This window comes from Cavia porcellus, unplaced genomic scaffold (assembly GCF_034190915.1).
Source record: "Cavia porcellus strain 051 isolate PalLab524CR breed Dunkin Hartley unplaced genomic scaffold, mCavPor4.1 scaffold_10, whole genome shotgun sequence".
Taxonomy (NCBI): Eukaryota; Metazoa; Chordata; class Mammalia; order Rodentia; family Caviidae; genus Cavia; species Cavia porcellus.
In genome coordinates this window covers 70804283-70824760 of record NW_026947493.1, presented here as the reverse complement: position 1 = coordinate 70824760, position 20478 = coordinate 70804283, and the positions used below count along the sequence as shown (strand labels likewise).

The 20478-nt window shown below is 45.6% G+C and overlaps 1 protein-coding gene across 1 annotated transcript in view; it reads right to left on the bottom strand.

Moving 5' to 3' along the window:
- Positions 1 to 7589, bottom strand: part of Laptm4b (lysosomal protein transmembrane 4 beta) — a 46650-nt gene extending 39061 nt beyond the window's left edge. Inside the window, exon 1 of the mRNA XM_003479866.5 lies at positions 7258 to 7589. Coding sequence (XP_003479914.3) covers positions 7258 to 7356 — 99 coding nt within the window. The 5' untranslated portion in view covers positions 7357 to 7589. The remainder of the gene's footprint in view (positions 1 to 7257) is intronic.
- Positions 7590 to 20478: the final 12889 nt, after the last annotated feature.

Sequence of the window (20478 nt, the reverse complement as noted above, 5' to 3'; positions counted from 1 at the left end):
CCAATTAAGATTTGTAGATTGTTACAGTTTTCCCGTGGAAGCTGCAAGGAAAAAAACAAAAACCTTAAACGCTACCAAGTTGGTTAAAAATCAATTGAAGTCATCTTTGCTTCATGTGTTTCCCAGAGTGCAGTGGATTAAGCAGGTTACAACTCTAATCTTCAACTCCCCCACTCAAGTCCCACCCTCCTCTCCAAGAAGCCTAGAAGGAGGACACCCAACCCCAACAGGGTGGGACGTCAAAGGCACTGCCAACAGCCCTGGATGAGTAACAATGCAGCTCCCTAGAGAGCGAGGGAGGGGCGGAGAATCGAAGCCTCTTCCTTCATGGCTGAGATTCAAAATTCAGTTAACAAAGCACCTGTTACACATTTAGCTAAACATAATGTGCTCTGCAGTAGAGTCCACGTTAACCACTTTAGTACTTGATCCTGTATTAAGTCAGATACACTTAAATTGGGTCTAGGGAGACTGATATTAATAAACCACTCTAATGGCTCTTTTTCTCTGCCAATTCGCCTGATGAGCCGGCTGTAGCGGTTGCTCACTCTTTCGAGGGTCCCTGCTAGTTCGAGGCTGACCTAAGCCTGACCTAAACTACATGGTGAGACACTGCCTCAAAAAACAAACAAAAAGGAATACAAATAAAAATGTTGATGAACAGCTAACATAACGACTTTTTTCTTTCTTTCTTTCTTTTTTTGGTACCGGGGATCAAACTCACAACCATGCACTTTCCAGGCTGGCGCTTATGCTGCTGAGCTAAACCCCCAGCCCTTAGCATAACAGTTTTCGGTAATAACTTTTTAGAAATAAAAGCTTTTAAAAAAGGATTAAATACCTTCAATTCGCCACAGCCAATATGTTATACCACTGTCCTTAAACCTTTATACTAGGGAATGAGGAGGGAGTTGTATTTAAAAAAAAAAAAAAAAAACCAGGCTCCCTAACAGCTTCCATCTGTTAAATCAGATGGGTACCTAGTCTGGTGGGCAAGGGAGACCTGCACCGTTCACTAACTGATAAAAACCTCTGTCTAGCACGTGTGAAGCCCAGGGTCCAACCTCAGTACTGCAAAACAGAACACAACCAAACCAAACCAAACCCTCCCTGCACTACTCACAGCATGGACATCAGCGCAGAGACTGGCCCTGCTCTATCTTACACCTAGAGGTGTAACACAGACTGATCCGGACTTCCAGCCACAAGGTCAAGCGTGCCGTTTTAATCTCCCTTAAACCCTGCTCCTGATTCCTCAAGCGCTCCTCACTGCCTGCAGGATACATTTCAAGCTCTTGCTCTTCGCACTTCAGTCTTTTGTTGATCTTCTGACTTGGACTTACCTGCCAAGCCACAGAGCCCGACAGCTGGAAAGAAACTGTTGTAGGTGGGCACAACTGACGCCATCTTGGGCCCTGTATTTGCCCTAAAAGAGTAAAAAATTACTACTCGGGGTACAAGTCCCATGAGAAAAGCAGAATAAGTGCACCCACAAGAAAAAAATTAACCTGCTCAACAAAGAAGCAGGATACAGGTACCAACCAAAATTAATGTAAGATTCTAGCAAACTATTCTCAACAGGATGTGTTGCTTTGTAGTTTTCTGCTTTAAACTCTGTAACCCTCCAGTTCAGGGCTGCTAGCTCTGCCTCTGAAACAAGGGTCTAAGTGGGTGGTCCCTGAGCTCAGCTAATAAAATCCCAAAATTTGTCAATTCAGCTGTTTGGATTCCTATATTGATTACAAACCCACCTCAGAAACCATTCATCTTGAATGAGTACACTGGCACTTATCAAGCCTGACCAGGGTTACTTTAAGGTCTAAATAAGAACAAATGTGAAAGCCAACTAAAAGCTATCAATCACTCTCCTAATACAGGATGTCAGTTTTACTGTCCTGCACTAGACATAAATCAAAGACCAGAATTTCTAAGGATGCAAAGAGAACCCATCGAGCCAGGCCCACTGGGTGCGTATCTGGGAGGATAGGAGATGCTCAAATGTAAGTATCTACAAATCAATAGGAAAAAGGGACAAAACCCAAGCAAAACTGGGCAAAAAATAGCACTTTATGAAGGGAAACATAAGCGCAGCCAAAAAGCAAAAAATCAACTCTTCTACACCACTATGCATCAGGGAAATGTACACTGGGGCCACGGTGAACACCTACTACACATCCAGAATGGCAGAAAGTGAAGAAAACTCAGGCCAACTACAACTCCTTGCCAGTGGGAGTGCAAAATGGGTAATGGGTTAGATCTGTCTTTTTTCCCAAGTCCACCCCTACTGAACCTCAGGCTGCACCCAGCTCACTGATGCACTGACTGATTACAGTCCTGGGATGGAATCCAGGGCCTTCACATTCCAGCCTTTTTGTTTGTTTTAACTGAGGCATGATCTCTCTAAGTCACTACCCTGCCCAGGTGAGTTTCTGATCCTCCTGCCTCACCCTTCCAGGATGCTGGGATTACAGATGGGCCTGGCAGCAGTTTCTAATAAAGTTAAATATACTTTTTACACAATGACCAGCAATACCACTCCTGAGGGGCTGGGGATAAAGCTCAGCGGCATAAGAGTCTGTCCGCCCTACAAGCACAAGGACCTGAGTTCAATTCCCTGTACCAATTAAAAAAAGAAAAAAACAACACACCTCAGTATTTAGTTACCTAATGGAAATTTAAAAAACAAAAAACCCTAGGTCCACAAGAGGTCTTCTATAAGAATGTTCTGAGAAACTAAACATTTGTGAAATAGTACCAAACCAGAAACTTCCTCAAAATCCAACTCTAACAAATGGATAAAGGAATACAGGGAAGCCAGGTATGGTGGTATCTGGGATTACAGCTGTAATCCCAGGCAGGAGGATCATTATTCAAGGCCAGCCTGCACTACACAGTGAGATCCTGTCTCAAAAAGTAAAAAAAAAAAAAAAAAAAAAAAAAAATTATATATGTATAGTGAACAGGAAGAGAATCAAGAAAGAAGCCAAATCACGTCTTCCAGTGAGCCAGCAGGTTGAGGGGTGCAAGACAAGCGCACCCCCCCCCCAAAAGCACCCCCCTCCGGCAATGGGCTGATTCGGAGGAAATCAGGCTGAGATGATAGTAACTGAAGTAAAAAATATAATGTAATGCTTGTGTGACTTGACTGACTTTGCTGACCTAAGGCTGGAAGTCTGAGCACCTGGCACCTAGAACAATACGCACTGTAACAACTGTGTGGGATTTCCTCCTGTCTTGTTTTTGAAATCCAATGTTTTGCTCCATTTTACTGTTTTATTTCTGTATCTGGTAATTGAGCAAATACTTTGAAGGTAACAATACACAATTTAACCACCATTGTTAAACCTATTGAAAACCTATGTAGTATGGCCGGGGATTTAGCACAGTTGCAACAAGCCCTTGCCTGGCAAGTTGTGAGTTCAATTCCCAGAACCCCCTCAAAAAGAGAAAACCTATGTAGTTACTGTTGTTCTTTGTTGTCATTTTGCTTTTGCTGTTGTTTTTTGTTTGCTTCTTTAGTTTTCTCTTTAGAATAAAAAATACCATATATATATTCCAAATTTAAACAAAAATTGCCAGTAATTATGTCCCTCCCCTTCACTGTTCTTGCTACTTTTTGGCAGAGGCGTGAGGCACACACAATCTTGTTCCGCAGTACAGGCTGACCTTGAATTCTCACTAGGTAGTCCAGGCTGGCCTCAAACGTGTGGTGCTCAAACTCCTCCTGCCTCAGCCTTCCAAGCATTGGGATTACAGGGGTAGCACTACCCCCACTCCAGGCATTCTTGTCGCTTTCTGAAGCAGTTCTGGAATGAAGTCCTCTTCACCAAAAAGACACTGAATGCCACTGGTGAGTGCTATTCAATGGAAAGGCAAGGCTGGCTCATAAAAACATAACAATGTGTCCTCTTTTGCCTTTTTCATCACATTTGGCACTGTGCAACTTCAGGCTCTCCCCCAAATCAAGATGACCATGAAAGGTAAATTTTGGCAGGGACAGGGGCAGAAGTACCAGACTTAGGGTGCTTCAATTGCTGAGCTAAATCCCTGGCAAGGTGAATGTTTTGAATTGATATAGGCAGCCGTAACACTGCAACTAAAGACACAAAAACAGACTTCAGAACTGCTTCAGAACATGACAAGAATGATGGCCTGTGTTCAAAGTAAGGGAGAGTATTTTAAGGTAATTAATAATGGTAACGTGGGAGCTGGGGATTTAGCTCAGTAGCATACGCACCTGCCTGGCAAGCTTGAGGCTGATTTCAATCCCTGGAACCAAAAAAAAAGGTAATGTGTCTTGCACTGAAATAATGTTTTAAAATTACTGCATTTTCAGATTATACTGCAGCATATTCAGAGAACAAATTACTCAGCAATAAAAGGACTAAGCCACCGATTCACTCCAACAAGAGTGACTCTTTTTTTTCTTTTGTCTTTTTTGAGACGGAGTCTCGCTTTGCAGTTCAGGCTGGCCTTGAGCTGTTTGTAGCCCAGGCTGGTCTTGGATCCTCCTACCTCAGCCTCACCTCAGTGCTGGGATTAAAGGCCTGAGCCACCACGCCCAGCACAAGAGTGACTCTTATAGTTAACTAAGGGCAGGGAGCTTGACACAGAAGTGTCACAGTATAATTCCATGTATGTGAATAGGCAAAAGCCAGTCACCTACAGCTGACATAATGGATAAGTAACAAGGTCAGGATTAGCTAGAATAGGCAGCAGGGAACTTCTGAGATTCTGGAAGTGTGTGTGGGTTACACAGGTGTCAACTCAATGAGCCATACACAGTAACTATGACTTTCACTGTGTGTACATTACAGTTCAATGAAAGAAAAGAAAAATGGGCTAGGGATATAGCTCAGAGGCACAGTAACCGCCTGGCAACGCAAGGTCTTAGAGTTCGATTCCTAGTAGGCGCACGCACACATATACCCTAAAAGACACTGGAAACCTTTGCTATTCCAAGGCAGAAAACAAAATGCATACATTAAGAAAAAAAAAAGACAAGGTCCTTTGGTTGGTTTGACAAACTGTGGTCTGTAATTTACCTTGGGTCTCATCCATAAAAATGGGAATAAAACAACTAACCCTACTAGGAATAATATCTGGCATCGCAGGGCTGGCTAAAAGGCAGAGGTGGAAACAATCGGCAATCAGAACACTCACGAAAAGTCCTTTTTCCCCGGCTCAGCTTAAGTAAGAGCTGATACAGTGGATTCTTACTGAACTATCTTGGCCATGCTCTCACCCTTTTCCTGGAAACTGTCCCCCTTTCTACATGGACGGGGGCAGAGGAGGGAGCCAGGCTCCCAGCCGCAGGGCCAGTCTTACAAAGGCTTGTAGCAATCCAAGGTTTCGGATAACACCAAATCATACTCAAGATATGAGACAAACACTAATGAAAGTAGTTCACTCTTTTTGGAAATTAAGACAAGTTAAATGTATTTTATCCAAAGGCCAACTATGTTACTCCTAGAGATTTTACCCAAAGGGGACCAAAAAAAAAAAAAAAAAAAATAGTATGATCACGTCTTGTTAAGCTTTATTCACTGCCCAGTACTTAACCTCCACTTCTCATAGTTTACCTACAGCAGCATTTCCAAATGCAAAAGATAGGAACACACCCCAACAACTACTTCCCACAAAGAGCTGGCTCCTGGCGTAGAAAGAGCAGGTTGAGTACTCCTTTTATCACACCAGTTCGGTCAGGCTGGATTACAGCCAACAACCAGGCTCAAGTAGATTTATCTTTCCTGTAGATCATGGAGTACATTTGCCTAATGCAGTGCCCTAGATTTTACAAATGACATTCACTAATGTATTTCGAAGTCTGCAGATTGGAGCATTTTCAAGGAGCACACAAGACACTTGTATAAAATAGTCTGCCCGATCATCAATAAAAAAAGCACTATTTTGAAGCCACTTACTGTGCTTTCGCTCTGATACTAAATTTCTGTAAATAATTCCTTGGCTTTTAGAAGAGTCAGGGTTTAGCCAATACACTGATGTGCCACCTCCATTCACTGTGCGGTAAGAACTCCATGCACACTAAAGATCTGGTTGAAAGCTTTTAAGGACAAAAATTTCTATGGTGTGGCCACGATTGGCACAGACTAAAGGAAACTCGAAACTGAACAGCAGAATGAGTCGGGTGTGGTGGTGCATGCCTATAATCTGGCATACTGGGGGGTGGAGAAAGTGGTCAAGACCACCAGTTTGAGCTCAGCTTGGGCAACTAGCTTAGCAAGACCCAGTCTCAAAACAAAAAGTTTGCGCCGGGTGTGGTAGGCCAGCCTGGGCTACAAAGCGAGCTCGAGGCCAGCCTGAACTGCATAGCGAGACCCCGTCTCAAAAAAGACGAAAAAAAAAAAGTTTGAAGACCGCTGGGGATAAACCTCAGTCCTGAGTTCAACTGATACAGCAAAAAATAAACAGAGCGAACACCGTACTGGGGGAAACGTTTCGTTTAAAATGAAAACGCGTAAGTCGTCGAATCAACACAATGTCCACACTACATTAAAAAAAAAACTACCAAGTATTAAAAATACGCCAACAGAAAAACTCTGACTCGTGTTGAAAGAGATAAGAATGCACTCTCCTCCCTTCAAAGTCCTTCTGCCACCGGGCTATTTTCAGGCATTTTCTCGCGCTGCTGCGCTGGTCACTGCCAGTAGGCAGCGGCAGCTGGGGTCAAACTGTCGGCCAAGCTATCACGAAACACAAAATGCAAAGGATTCCGCCCAGCGTCCACGCAGTGCACGAGGACGACCGCGAGGTCTCTTCACTGCCCCCCAAGTAGCACTGCTCCCCTACCAAATATGACCTCAAATGCGCCAATCCAAAGAAAACCCCACCAGCAGATGCGCCCGCAGCGCCCGGCGGGCAATGCGCAGGACCGCGGGCGGAACACGGCTCTCCGGGCGGCCTCGAACGCAGCAAGCCCAGGCGGAGGCCGTCCTGGAGGAAGGCCTTCAAGGCTGCAAGGGACTGCTTCGCAGCGTGGCCGCGCGGGTTGGGAGGCGGCGCGGGCAGGGAGCAGAGCCCTCACGCCGGGATGCAGCCGGCCCGGGCCCCTCCCGACGGCCGCGCGCACCCCCAAGGCGCAGCCAGCGCGCAGGGAGCCGCGCGCGCTTTCTAGGCCCAGACCTCCGCCCCGCCGCCTGGCCGGCCGGGAATCGTTCCAAGCGCCCGCCGAGGGGCTGGAGCCGGGGGGCGAGCAGCGGGGCGTCGCCCCCACCGCCGGCCGCCAGGTGCGCTCACCAGGTACCACACGCCGAGCAGGATGGTGCCGGTGCGCACGTGGCAGCACAGGCAGCAGCTGTTGGAGTAGAACCGCGTCCAGGGCGCGACCATCTTCATCGCTCCGGCCCCGGCGCCCGCGCGCGCCCAACTTTGCGAGAGCAACGACCACGCCGCCCCGGGACCCGCGCGCTGCTGCCGCCGGCTCCCCGAACGCCCTTCCCCGCAGCAGTGACGCTCTGGCTCCCAGGCCGCTCGCTGACCGCAGGCTCCTCCCGGGCCAGAGAGGTCCTGACCACTGCGCGAGAGAGCTGCGCTCCGACGCTGACTACCCCAGAGACTGCGCGGCGATGGGCGGGGCGAGAAGGCGAGGGGCGGGGCGAAGGGGCGGAAGGGGCGGGGCCAGGACAGACCGGTGCCTGGAGGGGCGGGGCGGTGCTGGCGATTGGCGGGTCGGGGCGGGTTAGTGCAGATATGGGCGGGGAGATGAAGGAAAGAGGCGGGGCGAGCGTTGCCACTTGAACCCGATTGGGCGAATGAAGTCACCGCAGGCTCCGCCAGCTGCGGGGTTTTGGAGCAGAGGGGCAAAGTAAATAAATACATCATCGGTTATCCGAGCCCGCGCCAGCGGTGGCGTTCCGGGCCTTCCCCTTCTCCTCTAGCCAGGGTTCCATTTACAGTCTAGGCTGTTGCAGCACCTCCCCCTTGTATCTTGCAGATAATCCTCAGGAGCAACGCTATAGCTGTGATTATCTTGCAGAGTGGAGGAAAGAAGCCTGCACAGTGTGATTCTAATCCACTGCAGTATTTTGAACCGCTGCCGAATCCGCTGAGAGCAGTTTGTGTCTGCTTGCCAGCTCAGTGACTGTGGTAATAGCCTTTTCCCAGAAGATAGAATGTGTGTCAAGGGCACCCTCGCAGTGCTTGAGTAACATTTTTAATCGTAACTGCAGCTCTGGGGAAACTTATCAAACCGATAGCTGCCAGGAGGTCTCCCGCAAGACACAACACCAAACTGATAGGACCGGGGCTTGAAGAGGGGGACTTCGCAGCTGGTGTTTGCCTCCAAGGCCCTTATCCAAGGTTGGCCTTGGACCACCTGGAAAGCCAAGAACCCCAGATAGCTTATATTTTTAGCACGTGTGAAAGCTTGATTTCAGATGCTGAACAAGATGAAAACGGTTTCGATTTAAATTTTTCCAGGTTATTTCAGCTTCTTTTGCGTAAGGATTAACTTGATTGGGGTTGGGAATTTAGCTCAGCGGCATAAGCGCCTGCCTCGCAAGCGCGAGGTAGTGAGTTCAATCTCCAGTAGCGCAAAAAAACAAACAAAAAAAATTAACTTCATTATAGTGACAATTGAAACTGGCCTGTGTGGGAAATTTGCCTGTTAGCTTTTTAATTCTGGGCTGTTGGGAAATCAGATAAACAGTTTAGTTTCAGTTCCATTTTAACTTGAGTTTTCTCTACCACCACCCCGCCTTTTTAAAAAATTAGTATATGTTTGTGACACATAAGCACATTTATCTGAAGTGGATTCGAGAACAATATAGGAATCCAAGCAGCCAAATTGATAAATTTGGAATTTTGGAGTTCAGTGACCACCCACGAAGATTCCTGTTTCAGAGTGGCCTGAACTGGAAAGTTGCAGAGCTTTTAAAACAGAAAACCCCAAAAAGACATCCTGCTATTTGCTAGAATTTTACATTAATTTTTAGTTGACCCCTGTATCCTGCTTCTTTTTTGAGCAGGTTAATTTTTCTCCTGCGGGTACAGCCCATTCTGCTTTTCTTTTATGTCCTGAGTAATTTTTCACTCTTCTGGGACAAATACAGGGTACAAGATGATGTTAGCTATGCCAAGCTACAACATTATCATGGGGAATTGTTGCAGATGCATACCACATCTTGATCTCATTTTATCAATTTAAATTTCTTAAGGGCAGGTTATACAGGAAGAAACACGATGTTAGATAAATCTAAGTCCAGGACTGGGTACAAGGCGCACCAGCAGCCACTTACTCATTACATAGCTTAAACCTGTTGATGAGTAGAGACAGAGCCAGCCCTGGACATACCAAGTGTAGGTCCTTGAGCAAAAATTAATTACATCAAAGGAGAAAGCTCAGCTTTTGTTTCCTATAACATTGGAGATAATTTTCTCTCTGGGACCTTGCATGTAGTATGAGCTACAGGGTTGGCTCAATGATGGAGCATTTCTTTGCCCAGCACATGTGAGGCCCTGGCAGGGATTCAGTGCCCAGCCAGGGGAAAGAGATTAATATTTAATTATGCCACAGCCTTTTCTAGTGTGGGGATACGGGATCAGAATGAGTGAGGATGGTGGCCTCAAAAGAGGTTTTCCCAATTCAAAATCCTAGAAAGTTCCCATAGCTACTTCCCTCTTTTTCTTCCCCACCACAACTTCAGAGTCTTTGATGTCATGGAATTTGGTGTTTTAAAAAACTTAGCTTTCAGGGGCTGGGGATTTAGCTCAGCGGCATAAGTGCCTGTCTTGCAAGCAGGCAGTCATGAGTTCGATCCCTGGTACCAATAAAAAGGAAAAAGACAAAAACAAAACAAAACGAAACAAAACAACTTAGCCTTCAAGATCCGAAATCACAGTATTGTAGCCAGTTAAGTGAGATGAAAATACTGTGGAAAGTCAGACAGGGCTGGGCCCTCTCCGAAGTCAGTGCAGGAGATAGAAATACACGCAGACTCTGGAGGTGCATCAGAAGTAGATTAAAATCACAATGGCCACATAAAGGGACAAGGGATAAAGGGAAGTTTGTGATTATTGGTATCACCCCTTTCAGATTTCCCATTATCTCATTGGGGTGGGCCATCCCACCCACTAAGACTAAAATGAAAGACAAGACCATAGGCCTGAATTCTGGACAACAAAGGCAAGGCAAGTGGCATTACAATCTCTGACTTGAAGTTATACCACAAAGCTACTGTGATAAAAACAGCATGGTATTGGAAAAAAAACAGACCCGAGGATAGCTCAGCTATATAGTGCCTACCTGGTGAATATGAGGTTATGAGTTCAATTCCCAGTACAAACAACAACAACTCCAGACACACAGTTAAGGGCCTCTGACAAAGGTGCCAAACACCTTCACTAGAAGAAAACCTCTTTATTAAATGGTTTTGGGAAAACTGGATTTCCACATGCTAAAGACCCATGTCTCTTACCATGCACTAAACTAAAATCAAAATGGATCAAAAATCAAACTATTAAAACAAATACTAAATATGCTAGAAGATAGAATAGATAAAACACTGGAAGATATAAGTGTAGGCAAAGACTTTGTGAACAAAACCCCAGCTGCAGAGGAAATATCACAGAGAATCAACAACTTGGATCACATCTTATTAAAAGGCTTTGGCTTAGCATGAGCAACTAAAACAGAAACACCGTGACACCCAGGATTTGGAGGCAGATTTATATTCATTGACAGGCACTGACAGGGATCATTCCCAGAGTGTCCGGGAATTTTCCAGAATAAGCAAGTAGGAAGTACAGGGGCAGAATGGCTTGTCCACTGGGGACTGGTGTGCACAATGTATATCACAGTGACAGCCATTTCTAAGAGACAGAAGCAACTAGAACTGGAATAGAAACTATTACTGGGCAACTGGCTGATGGGGGAGGGGGAGATTTTCTGTTGCAAAATCACCAACAGACTGAAGAGCCCGTAGGGAGCCATTGAAGCTGGAGATTGCTAACACCACGCGTGGGGCTACAGCCAGTCCAGTCCAGAAAAAACAGAGACCAAAACAAGTTATGTAAACAAGTTTTTCCAGCACCAAGAAGACAAGGGGCCCAGGCCTGCCAGGCAAACAAGTTGCTAGGCCTTGGGCTTGAAATTGACATTCTTTCTGGTGAAGTTAAGTTTAGTGGTCTCAGTCCCTGCCCTGGCAAGCGGGAGGTCCTGAATTCATCCTGGTACCAAAAAAGAAAAAGAAAAAAGAAATTGACATTCTTCTTTGGAGGGTATAAATGAATGTGCTACATTGGTTGAGCAGGTCCTCTCCTCCCGCAAGAGGATAAGGGCTCCACCTGACCCCAGCTTTGTCTGTCTTTATTTTTCTCATCGTCTCATGGTCTTTTACCGCAAGAACCTTATGAGCCGCACTGGATCTCGGCAAGAGGTAACCCACAGTATGGGAAAAATGTTTGCCAGCTGTCCCTCAACAAAGGATCACTACCTACGATATATAGAGAACTTGAAAACAATCAGGACACCCCCAAATTTAAAGCCTAGTTCCAAAATGGGCATCAAAATCGACACTTCTCAGAAGAAATAGAACTGTCAAATAAGTATATGAAAAATTGCTCAACATTTTTGGTAATTTGGTAATTCAAGAAATGCAAATTAAAATGACTCTCTGAGATTTCATCTTACTCCATGGTAATACTTTTTTTTTTAGAGGGGGCTGGGAATCAAACTCAGACCTCACACTTGCCAGGCAGGTGCAGCACCATTGAGATAAATTCCCAGCCCCTCCATCTCCAGAAAGAATGGTTACTGACAAGAAATCAATCAATGAGAACTGCTGGAAAGGCTGTGGGGGAAAAGGAACCTTTCTCCACTGTTGGTGGGAGTGTAGACTGGTGCAACCACTGTGGAAATCAGTGTGGAAATTACTCAAAAACTAGGACTAGGAATAAGTTTGGTTTCATTCAACCAACTTATTCCACTTTTTGGTATCTTCCTGAAACAATTAAAAATATACCACAGCTCCTCGTTAGTATAGTGGTGAAAAAAAATATACTACAGCAATACATGTATACCCATGTTTATATCAGCAGAATTTGTAATAACTAAATCTTGGAAACAGCCCAGATGACCATCAACTGGTTAATGGATACAGAAGATGTGGGGGTTTTTTTTTAATACAGTGGAATACTACTCAGCCATAAAGAAGGATAAACTTGAGACATTTCTAGCTAAAATGAATGTGCTTTGAGACATACTCAAGCAAAATAAATTGGACACACATGTATAAATATCAAATTGTTGGTTGGGGATTTAGCTTAGTGGTGTAAGAGCCTGCCTGGCAAGCACAAGACTATGAGTTCAATACCCAGTACCACCAAAAAAACAAACAAAAAACAAAAAACGGTCAGCAAATTGTTTCTCTGGTGTGAGAAACTGAAGGTGTAAATAAGGACCTAGAGGAGTGGAAAAAGAGAAATTGTGTATTATGTACATGTACAAATTCCCTATGATGAATGTGATCATTTTTATCAATAAGCTTAATAATAATAAAAAGACTGTAGACCAACTGGGCCGGAGCACTCCTGTAATCCCAGCACTCAGGACGCTGAGGCAAGAGAATTACCACGAGTCTGAGGCCAGCCTGGGCTACAAAGTGAGTTCAAGGGCAGCCTGGACTGCATAGCAAAACCCTATCTCAATAAGACAGAAAAAAAAAAAAAAGACAAGACTCTAGATTATTAACCAAGGCTAACGATGTCTCCCACGTGCCCTTGGTACCATCCAATCAATATCACCTAAGTGACTTTGCTTGTCATCTTATTGACTGATCATAATGTTGATACACATTGTACCCACCTCGGGATTTTGCTCTATAAAACAAAGCAAGACCCTGTCTCCAACAACAAAAAACAAACAAAAAAAGCTTTGTTTACGAAGTGGTCTCTCTGCCAACTCACTCGGGACCCTTCCTGTCTCTCAGGAGCTATTCCCACACTCCCTTCCTTTCTTCAAAAAATTTTGCCTACTCTTCACCTATGTTCCTTGGAATTCATTCTTTAACTTCAGGGAACATGAACTCGGTATATTTGACATCTAATCTAGAGATTTTATTTGTATGTTTGTTTTGAGACAGGGTCTCTATGTAGCTCAACCCGTCCTCAACTCTCTGGGATCCTCCTGCCTCAGCCTCCCAAATGCTGCATAATTACAGGCGTGCGCTACCACACCAGGCTCTGATAGCTCACATTTCTCTTCTATCAACAGTTGCTAAATTGTGTAGGAAACAGAGAGAACCTAGCAAGGGGAAGAAGGTACTGAGAGAGAAATTGCACACACACAGCTGTGTCTTCGAGGTGTGCTTACTAGGAAGCAGTGGGTATTGATCTCAAACGAGAGCTGAATCCTCCCGAGGAACTTGGACACTGTGGGTTGCTCCTCTCCTGGGCTGATGAGTTTAACTAGAATACCGATTGCAGTCCCCATTCTGTTCAGCGACCTTTCAGTTTAACAAAGGCTTGGATTTAGGACCCACCAACCCATCAGCCCTTCCCACGCACTTACCTTCTTCTTCTTCTCCTTCTTCTTCTTCTTCTTCTTCTATCAATTTCAGAACATGTTTATTGTCAAGCACTTACATAGAGTATCTTTGATTAGTTTATGCCCAACAAATGGAATCAACAGTACAGCCACAAGTCCAGTCATGTTTTTCTACATTCATCCATCGGGAAGGTGTAGTCCACTTGATTTCATGCCCGTACACCAATCTCCATCTTGAAGAGTTGCTCTAATATTCAAAAGAGGGACTGCTGTATTTCTTGCATTTATCTGACATATTTCAGCAACATGATCTGAATGGCTTTCTAGTTTCTCAGCCGCCATCTCCATTTCCACTACCAGTGCAATGCAGACTTAGCCTTTGAAATAGGTAGTTTATCATTTCTAGTTTGAAACCTCCTCTTTATTTGTTTCAAGGAGCATCACACACCTGCATTTTAAATATTCAGTATCTTTTTTTAAAAAAAGCTACAAATACACTGATTGGTTTCAAAATGATTTCACAACATAGGTGGAACCAACACTATTCAAAATATTCTAGGGGCCAGGGGCATAGCTCAGTGGCACGGCCCCTGCCTGGCAAGTTCACAGTCCTGAGTCCGATTTCTGGTGCCAAAATGTATTCCATATAAGACTTGCTGTGTTAAACTTTCTTTGGTCTTTTTTTTTTTTTTTTTTTTTTTTTTTTTTGTACTGGGGATCGAACTTGCAATCTTGTGTTTGCCAGGCAGGTGCTCATTGCTGCTGAGCTGAATCCCTGGTTCTTCAAGCATTCTTAAAGATGATAGAAGCTGCAGCTTAAACAAAAAATAGCTTTTGTTGGGGCTGGGGATTTAGCTCAGCGGCATAAGTGCCTGCCTTGCCAGTAGGCAGTCCTGAGTTCAATCCCTGGTACTGATAAAAACGAAAAAGATCAAAAAAAAAAAAAATCAAAAATAGCTTTTGTTTTTTAAGCCAATAAACCATTTTTACATTTTTTTAAAATGAAGTTTTAAAGTTCTACAATGTGCTTTTAATGTTTGGAAATTTGAGAGAAGTATTACATTTTAAAATGTACTATCATTTATGTTTAAGCACAAGAAAAACTACAAGAGATTTAAGGTAACTGCAGGACAGCAGGATCACATAGACGATCTAAAATGTGATTGTTAGGGGCTGGGGATTTAGCTCAGCGGCATAAGCACCTGCCTTGCAAGCAGGTAGTCGTGAGTTGGATCCCCGGTACTGATAAAAAGGAAAAAGACCAAAAAAAAAAAATGTGATTGTGGGGATTTAGCTCAGCGGCATAAGCACCTGCCTTGCAAGCAGGCAGTCGTGAGTTCGATCCCTGGTACCAATAAAAACAAAAAAGACAAAAAAAAAAAAAAAAAAAAAAAAAAGAACACATTCATCCCTAAATCTACATTCCACCTTAGAAAATCCAAGACTACAGAGCACCGCTGACCAACATTAGTGCCAGTGTTATCACACACGTATCTTCTGCATACTTTTGAGAATCATTTTAAAGTCAAATTACCTCATACTGTGGAAATACAAGTGCACACACCTGTAACCCCAGCATGCAGAAGGCCGGGGCAGAGGACTGTGGGGAGCTCCAGGCCAGCCTAACCTCTGCAGACCTCGCGGTGTGCAGGGAGCAGGGGTACAGCCAGTAAGAGGGGCTGTACTGCCCTAAAGGAGCACCTAAATTGAGTAGGAAAAGTCACACCATCAGGATCAGTTATGGGAGGAGCTATGCCAGCATGGGAGGGGGGTAAATACATTAGGGGCGAAGGTATCAGAGGCCTGGAGAACCGAGCAAGGATTTGCAGATGGCTGTTTTCTCAGACTTATTTTGGTGGGTTATCAAATTACTTTGATTTTCTTTTATGACTGCCATTACCTCTACCACACATATCACTTCATTTAAGGAAAGCTGAAGCCAAGGTCCAGTGGTACATGCTGTGATTCGTGCACTTGGGAGGCTGAAGCAGGATTCGCCTTTTTCTTTTGAACAGTTCTTAGTTCGAGGCCAGCTTGAACTTCACAGGGAGAGCCTGTATTTTAAAAAAAAAAAAAAAGCCTGTTTGCCTGTTTCTATGCAGAAGGAATGATTTGGTACATTGTCCTATGAGACCTGTTGATCACGATACACAAAGAGATAGAGACAGAGACAGAGATAGAGATAGAGATAGGTATGCGGCATTGGCTTTATTAGGCTCACATCTGAGGGCTACTTGCTTCCAGCAGTTTCCCATATGATACTAAAAGTAATTTAGAGAAAAAACGCAGTTCCCAGCCTTGAGCAGTCCCTCTGCCCTGCCCTCCCCTGCGGCCGTGGCCCCAGGTCCTGGTACAGATAAGACCCACAGCTGTGTGACATGCTGTTCCCACACGGTTCATCAGGCTCCAGCTCTTTTCAAGGCTAAGGAGTCATCACTTGTCCTGCTCCTGCACCCTGGACTGCGTGTCCTCCCTTCCGGCCTCCCCTCCAGCTAAGTGTATAAAAATGAGAGCCTGGAGCCCGTGATCCCAGCATGCCCGTGATGCCAGCACTCAGGAGGCTGAGGCAGGAGGATTGCCATGAGTTCCAGGCCAGCCTAGAGGCATAGTGAGACCCTTTCTCAAAAAATAAACAAAAAAAGAACACTTGCTCTCTGATAACCTTTAAAATAAAATACAGCAGCCACTGACAAATCATCACCTCAGCTGGGTTCAGGTACTATTGATCCTTCACAGGTCAGAAGCAGCAGGGTAAAATTTGTTCAGAAAACCCAGGCTCTCTTATGATACAGCAATGGTGTAGGACGTGCTCATCAATAATCATGACTGCAAACAGTCGCAATCCAGGCAGGGCCTTTAGTTAATCAATCAGGAATCTCTTCCTCTATTTCCTCCCGTGCCCTGTCCTGGCATCTTAGCAGCTTCCGTGAATTCTTCATGGCTGCATGGATCCCACAGTTGGCACAGTTGGGAGCTGTGCTTTGAATGTGCAGTTTTGGCTCATTCGTGAAGGAGTTTTGGCAGGTCACCGCAAGGGACCAAGGAAAGTAAATAGTACCACCGCACCCAGCTGGTCCGTTCTTTTTTCAAATCTCTTTTTAAGACTATTTGTATTCCATTGTCATCTGGTTTATTTTTTTATTGTGTTTTTGAGGCAGGATCCTCCTATGCAGTTCAGGCCAGGCTTGAGTTCACTTTGTAGCCTAGGCTGGTTTCAAACTGGAAACAATCCTCCTGCCTCAGCCTCCCAAATGCTGGGGTCACAGGTGTGTGCCACCAAGCCTAGCTCCATGGTATCTGCTAGAAACCAAATGGCCCAAGGCTAATTTTCAGCCCCCCCCCCCAGTAAAGCACAATGACCGAGAGGTGACAGGGATCAGTGACATTCGGTTCCTGCTGTCATGTTTGACAGGTTGGGACACTCTGCCGGTCACAGTGTGTCCGGAGTAACATCACAGATAAAGATGCCCTGTGAGCAGAGCCACCTACGTGACAACCGCGAGGGGAGAAGGAGCCTTCAGAGCTGGTCCTGGAGTTCAGGGGGCAAAAGATCACAGAGGAACATCAGCAAGACAGGTGCTTCTGTGTCATCCTGGGCACCTCAGGACCCCGTAACTCAGCGCTGGGAAGATTGGCCTGCTTTTCCAAGGCGCTGACATCTACGCTGACTTAGAAGAGAGACACAGAGGACCTGGCCAGGCCACCAGGATGCAGGATGGGTGCAGGGGCTGAAGGAGCTGGCCAGAGGCCACGCCAAGCCTCATTGACCCCACTGTGCATCTACCCCAGCACAACTAGGGCTCATGAGGCCCAGGAAGCACAGTTACCCCCATCCTTCAGCCTCTCATAAAGAATACTGAGAATTTCTGCAGGGTCACAGCATTCTGGAGGCTGAGGTAAGAGGAGCACAAAGAATTCAAGGCCAGCCTGGGCTACATAGTGAGTTCAAAGCCAGCTTAAACTGCATGGTGAGACCCTGCCCCCAAACAAACAACCAAGCATTAAGAATTTCGAAATGGCCGGATTAGGGCCTGCGGCCAAACGAGGGCCTTGAAGGACGGGCCTTGTGGGGCTGCTCTGTCACACACCCATGGGGCTGGCCCTGGAGATAGGCTTCCTCTCAACCTGAGAAATTAGAAACGAAAGTAAACAACAAAAGCCTTCTGGAGAGCTGACACTTGGTTCTGTAAGTAACAAGGAAGAGTTTCATAGAGGCTGTGAAAAAATGCCAGTTTTATAGACGTGTGGGAGGAAGGTAAGCAGTCTGCCGGGTGATTCATTCAGAGCCTGGCACTTGTCAGGGTCAGGACGTTAAGATCGGAATGTGGGGCCAGCTCTGGTCCCGAGCAGCTGCCCAGCCGGAAGTCCAAAAGGACCCTCCTGCCCCTCAGAGGCCATGAATTCCTTTGATTAAAGCACACAGGCAGTGCTTGGCAGGTCTGGACTGGAGGGTGGAGGACAGAGAGCCTAAAATACAAGGCCTGCCTCCAAGGAACTCCAATGATGACAGAGACAAAGACAGGCCGGTGGACTCCAGAAGCTGAGGCAGGAGGATCATCCCTGAGTTTAAGGCCAACCTGAGGGTCACGGTGAGCTCAAGGGCGGCCTGGACAGCATAGTGAGACTCTGTCTCAAACAAAACAAAATAGGGCTGGGGATTTAGCTCAGCCTGGCTAACTCAAGGTTATGAGTTCAATCCCAGTACCCCAAAATAAATAAATACCTAAAAAAAAAAACTAACACAAATAAGAGGGGGCGTAATACAAGGAATCGGTTGCTATAGTTAAGCAACGTCACAAATGCCACTTTGGATCATTTTGAAATGGTTGCTGGTCTCCTTTAGGGCCTTTCCCAGGCAGAGTCCCCAGCCTGTGTCCCTTATCAGGCTCTAGCATGCCTGGGTTACCACACACACGCCCAGAGCTCTGTCCCATCCAGGGTGACTCATGACACTCGGCGGGCCCCGGGAGGCCTCAGCTCCCTGACCCTTGGGGGCCCCTTCTCTCCTGTGCTGTTCCTGGGTCGCTGGGCCAGAGTCTCAGTCTGGGTGCAGGGACACAGCTGAGGAGGACAGCACAGGGCATGGTGTGGAGAGTGGCCTGAGCGGAAAGGAGCCGGGTCTGTAGGAGAGGCGGCACGGAGGGCACTGGGTCTGGGGCTTAGGCAGCGAGACAGGAAGAGAAATAGCTCAGGCTCTCCCCACCTGCCACCCTCAGCCTTCCCTTTGTCTGAGCTCCCAGAACCCAGCCTCCAAGAGGGCCTGGGAGATAGACTTCCAGCCACACAGAGGTGTGGGTGGTGCAAATGTTCACGGCAGCAGTAATCACAGGCCAGAAGGCAGAGTGGCCCAGGGTCCACCAATGGGTGAACGAGAGATAACGTGTGGTGTATACCCACAGTGGAATATCACATAGCCATGACAAAGGGTGTGATTCTGACACATGGATGAACTTTGAGAATTTTGAGTGAGAGAACAAGTCACAGACAGAGAAACGCTGTATGACTGCTCTGATCTGTGGCACTTAAGATAGTAGTAAACATCATAGAGATAGAAAGCAGAAGGACAGCCGAGCTGATGGTACGACCTGTAATCCTAGAACTCAGAGGCTGAGGTTGGAGAATCCCTGAGAGTTCAAGGCCAGCCTTAACTACATAGTGAGACTCTGTCCCCAAAATCTTAAGTAAATAAATAGAAATGAAGTATAAGGGAGGCTGTGAGCAGGTGATATACAAGACCACCCCACCCACGTGAGGGCGGGTGCCGGAGGATGGCTGTTTTTAGGTGAGCTCTCACAAACCTTGGAGCTAGGCTTGGTAATCCCCATTTTGGGGATGGGGATGGGGATGTGGCTCAGGGGTAGCACATTTCCCTCCCAGGCATGGAGTCCTGGGTTCAGTGCTCAGTAGCACACAAATGAAATGAAGTAAAACAAAGTCCCCATTTTTCAGTTAAGTATACTGAGGCTCAGTAATTCAAAGTCACTTGCCTGGCAGCCCTCTGCTAGGCCGTGTCAGGGTGGTGCTTGGCTTCTGGGGATCTCCCAGCAGGTCCTGTGCACCCTGCTCCCCAGGCTGCCGCTGACCTCAGAGTCACACTCCAAGGAACGAGAGACACAGCCGATGCACTGATTTAAATGTCAGCCATGCTGGGCATGGTGAGGCGTGTCTGTGAAGACAGCACATGGGAGGCTGAGGCAGGAGGCTCCACATGAGCTTGAGGCCAGCCTGTCCTACATAGTGAGTTTAAAGCCAGCCTGGACTACACTGAAACACCTTGTCTCAAAACAAAACAAAACAGAACAAAATAAAACAAAAAGACTTCCAGTTCCAGTGCTTGGCTTTGGGACTCGGTCCAGATAAGCATTCAAAAAATATTTCTTTTTTTTTAAAATTTTATTTAAGGAGAAAAAGGGAAAAAAGCAGAAAAAGGGTACAATTTATACAGAATTTCAGAAAAAAAATAAACAGGAAATCACTAGTTAATGGATTACATATTGTCATCTTAGAAATATTTGTTCAAGTTACAAAATTATAGCATATAAAGTGGACATTCAAACAGTGAGACTGCAAACAGTTCTGTTCAATGATCCAACAAAACTCAGTAATATCATTATCTATCTTATACACTTAAATATACATGCAGTTATACCATTTAGAGCACTTTCTTTTCCTCTCTTTTGTACAATGACTATTACACATTTTGGGTTTTATTGCTCCCACAGTTCTTATTACTTTTTTTGGAAGAGAGTAGAACCAAACGTGACTTAACAGAACAGAGTCAGTTAAATCAAAAGGGTGGACATAATAGATAATGTAAAAAATAATACAAGATGATCAACAATGGTTACCATAATGCCTCCCGCTATCTCTAATAGAATTGCCTTTATCATCAGTTATAATAAAATTGAACAAAAGAGTAAAGAATGAAACCAACAAAACCAAAACATTGGAGACATTGTAGGTCTTCAAAAGTA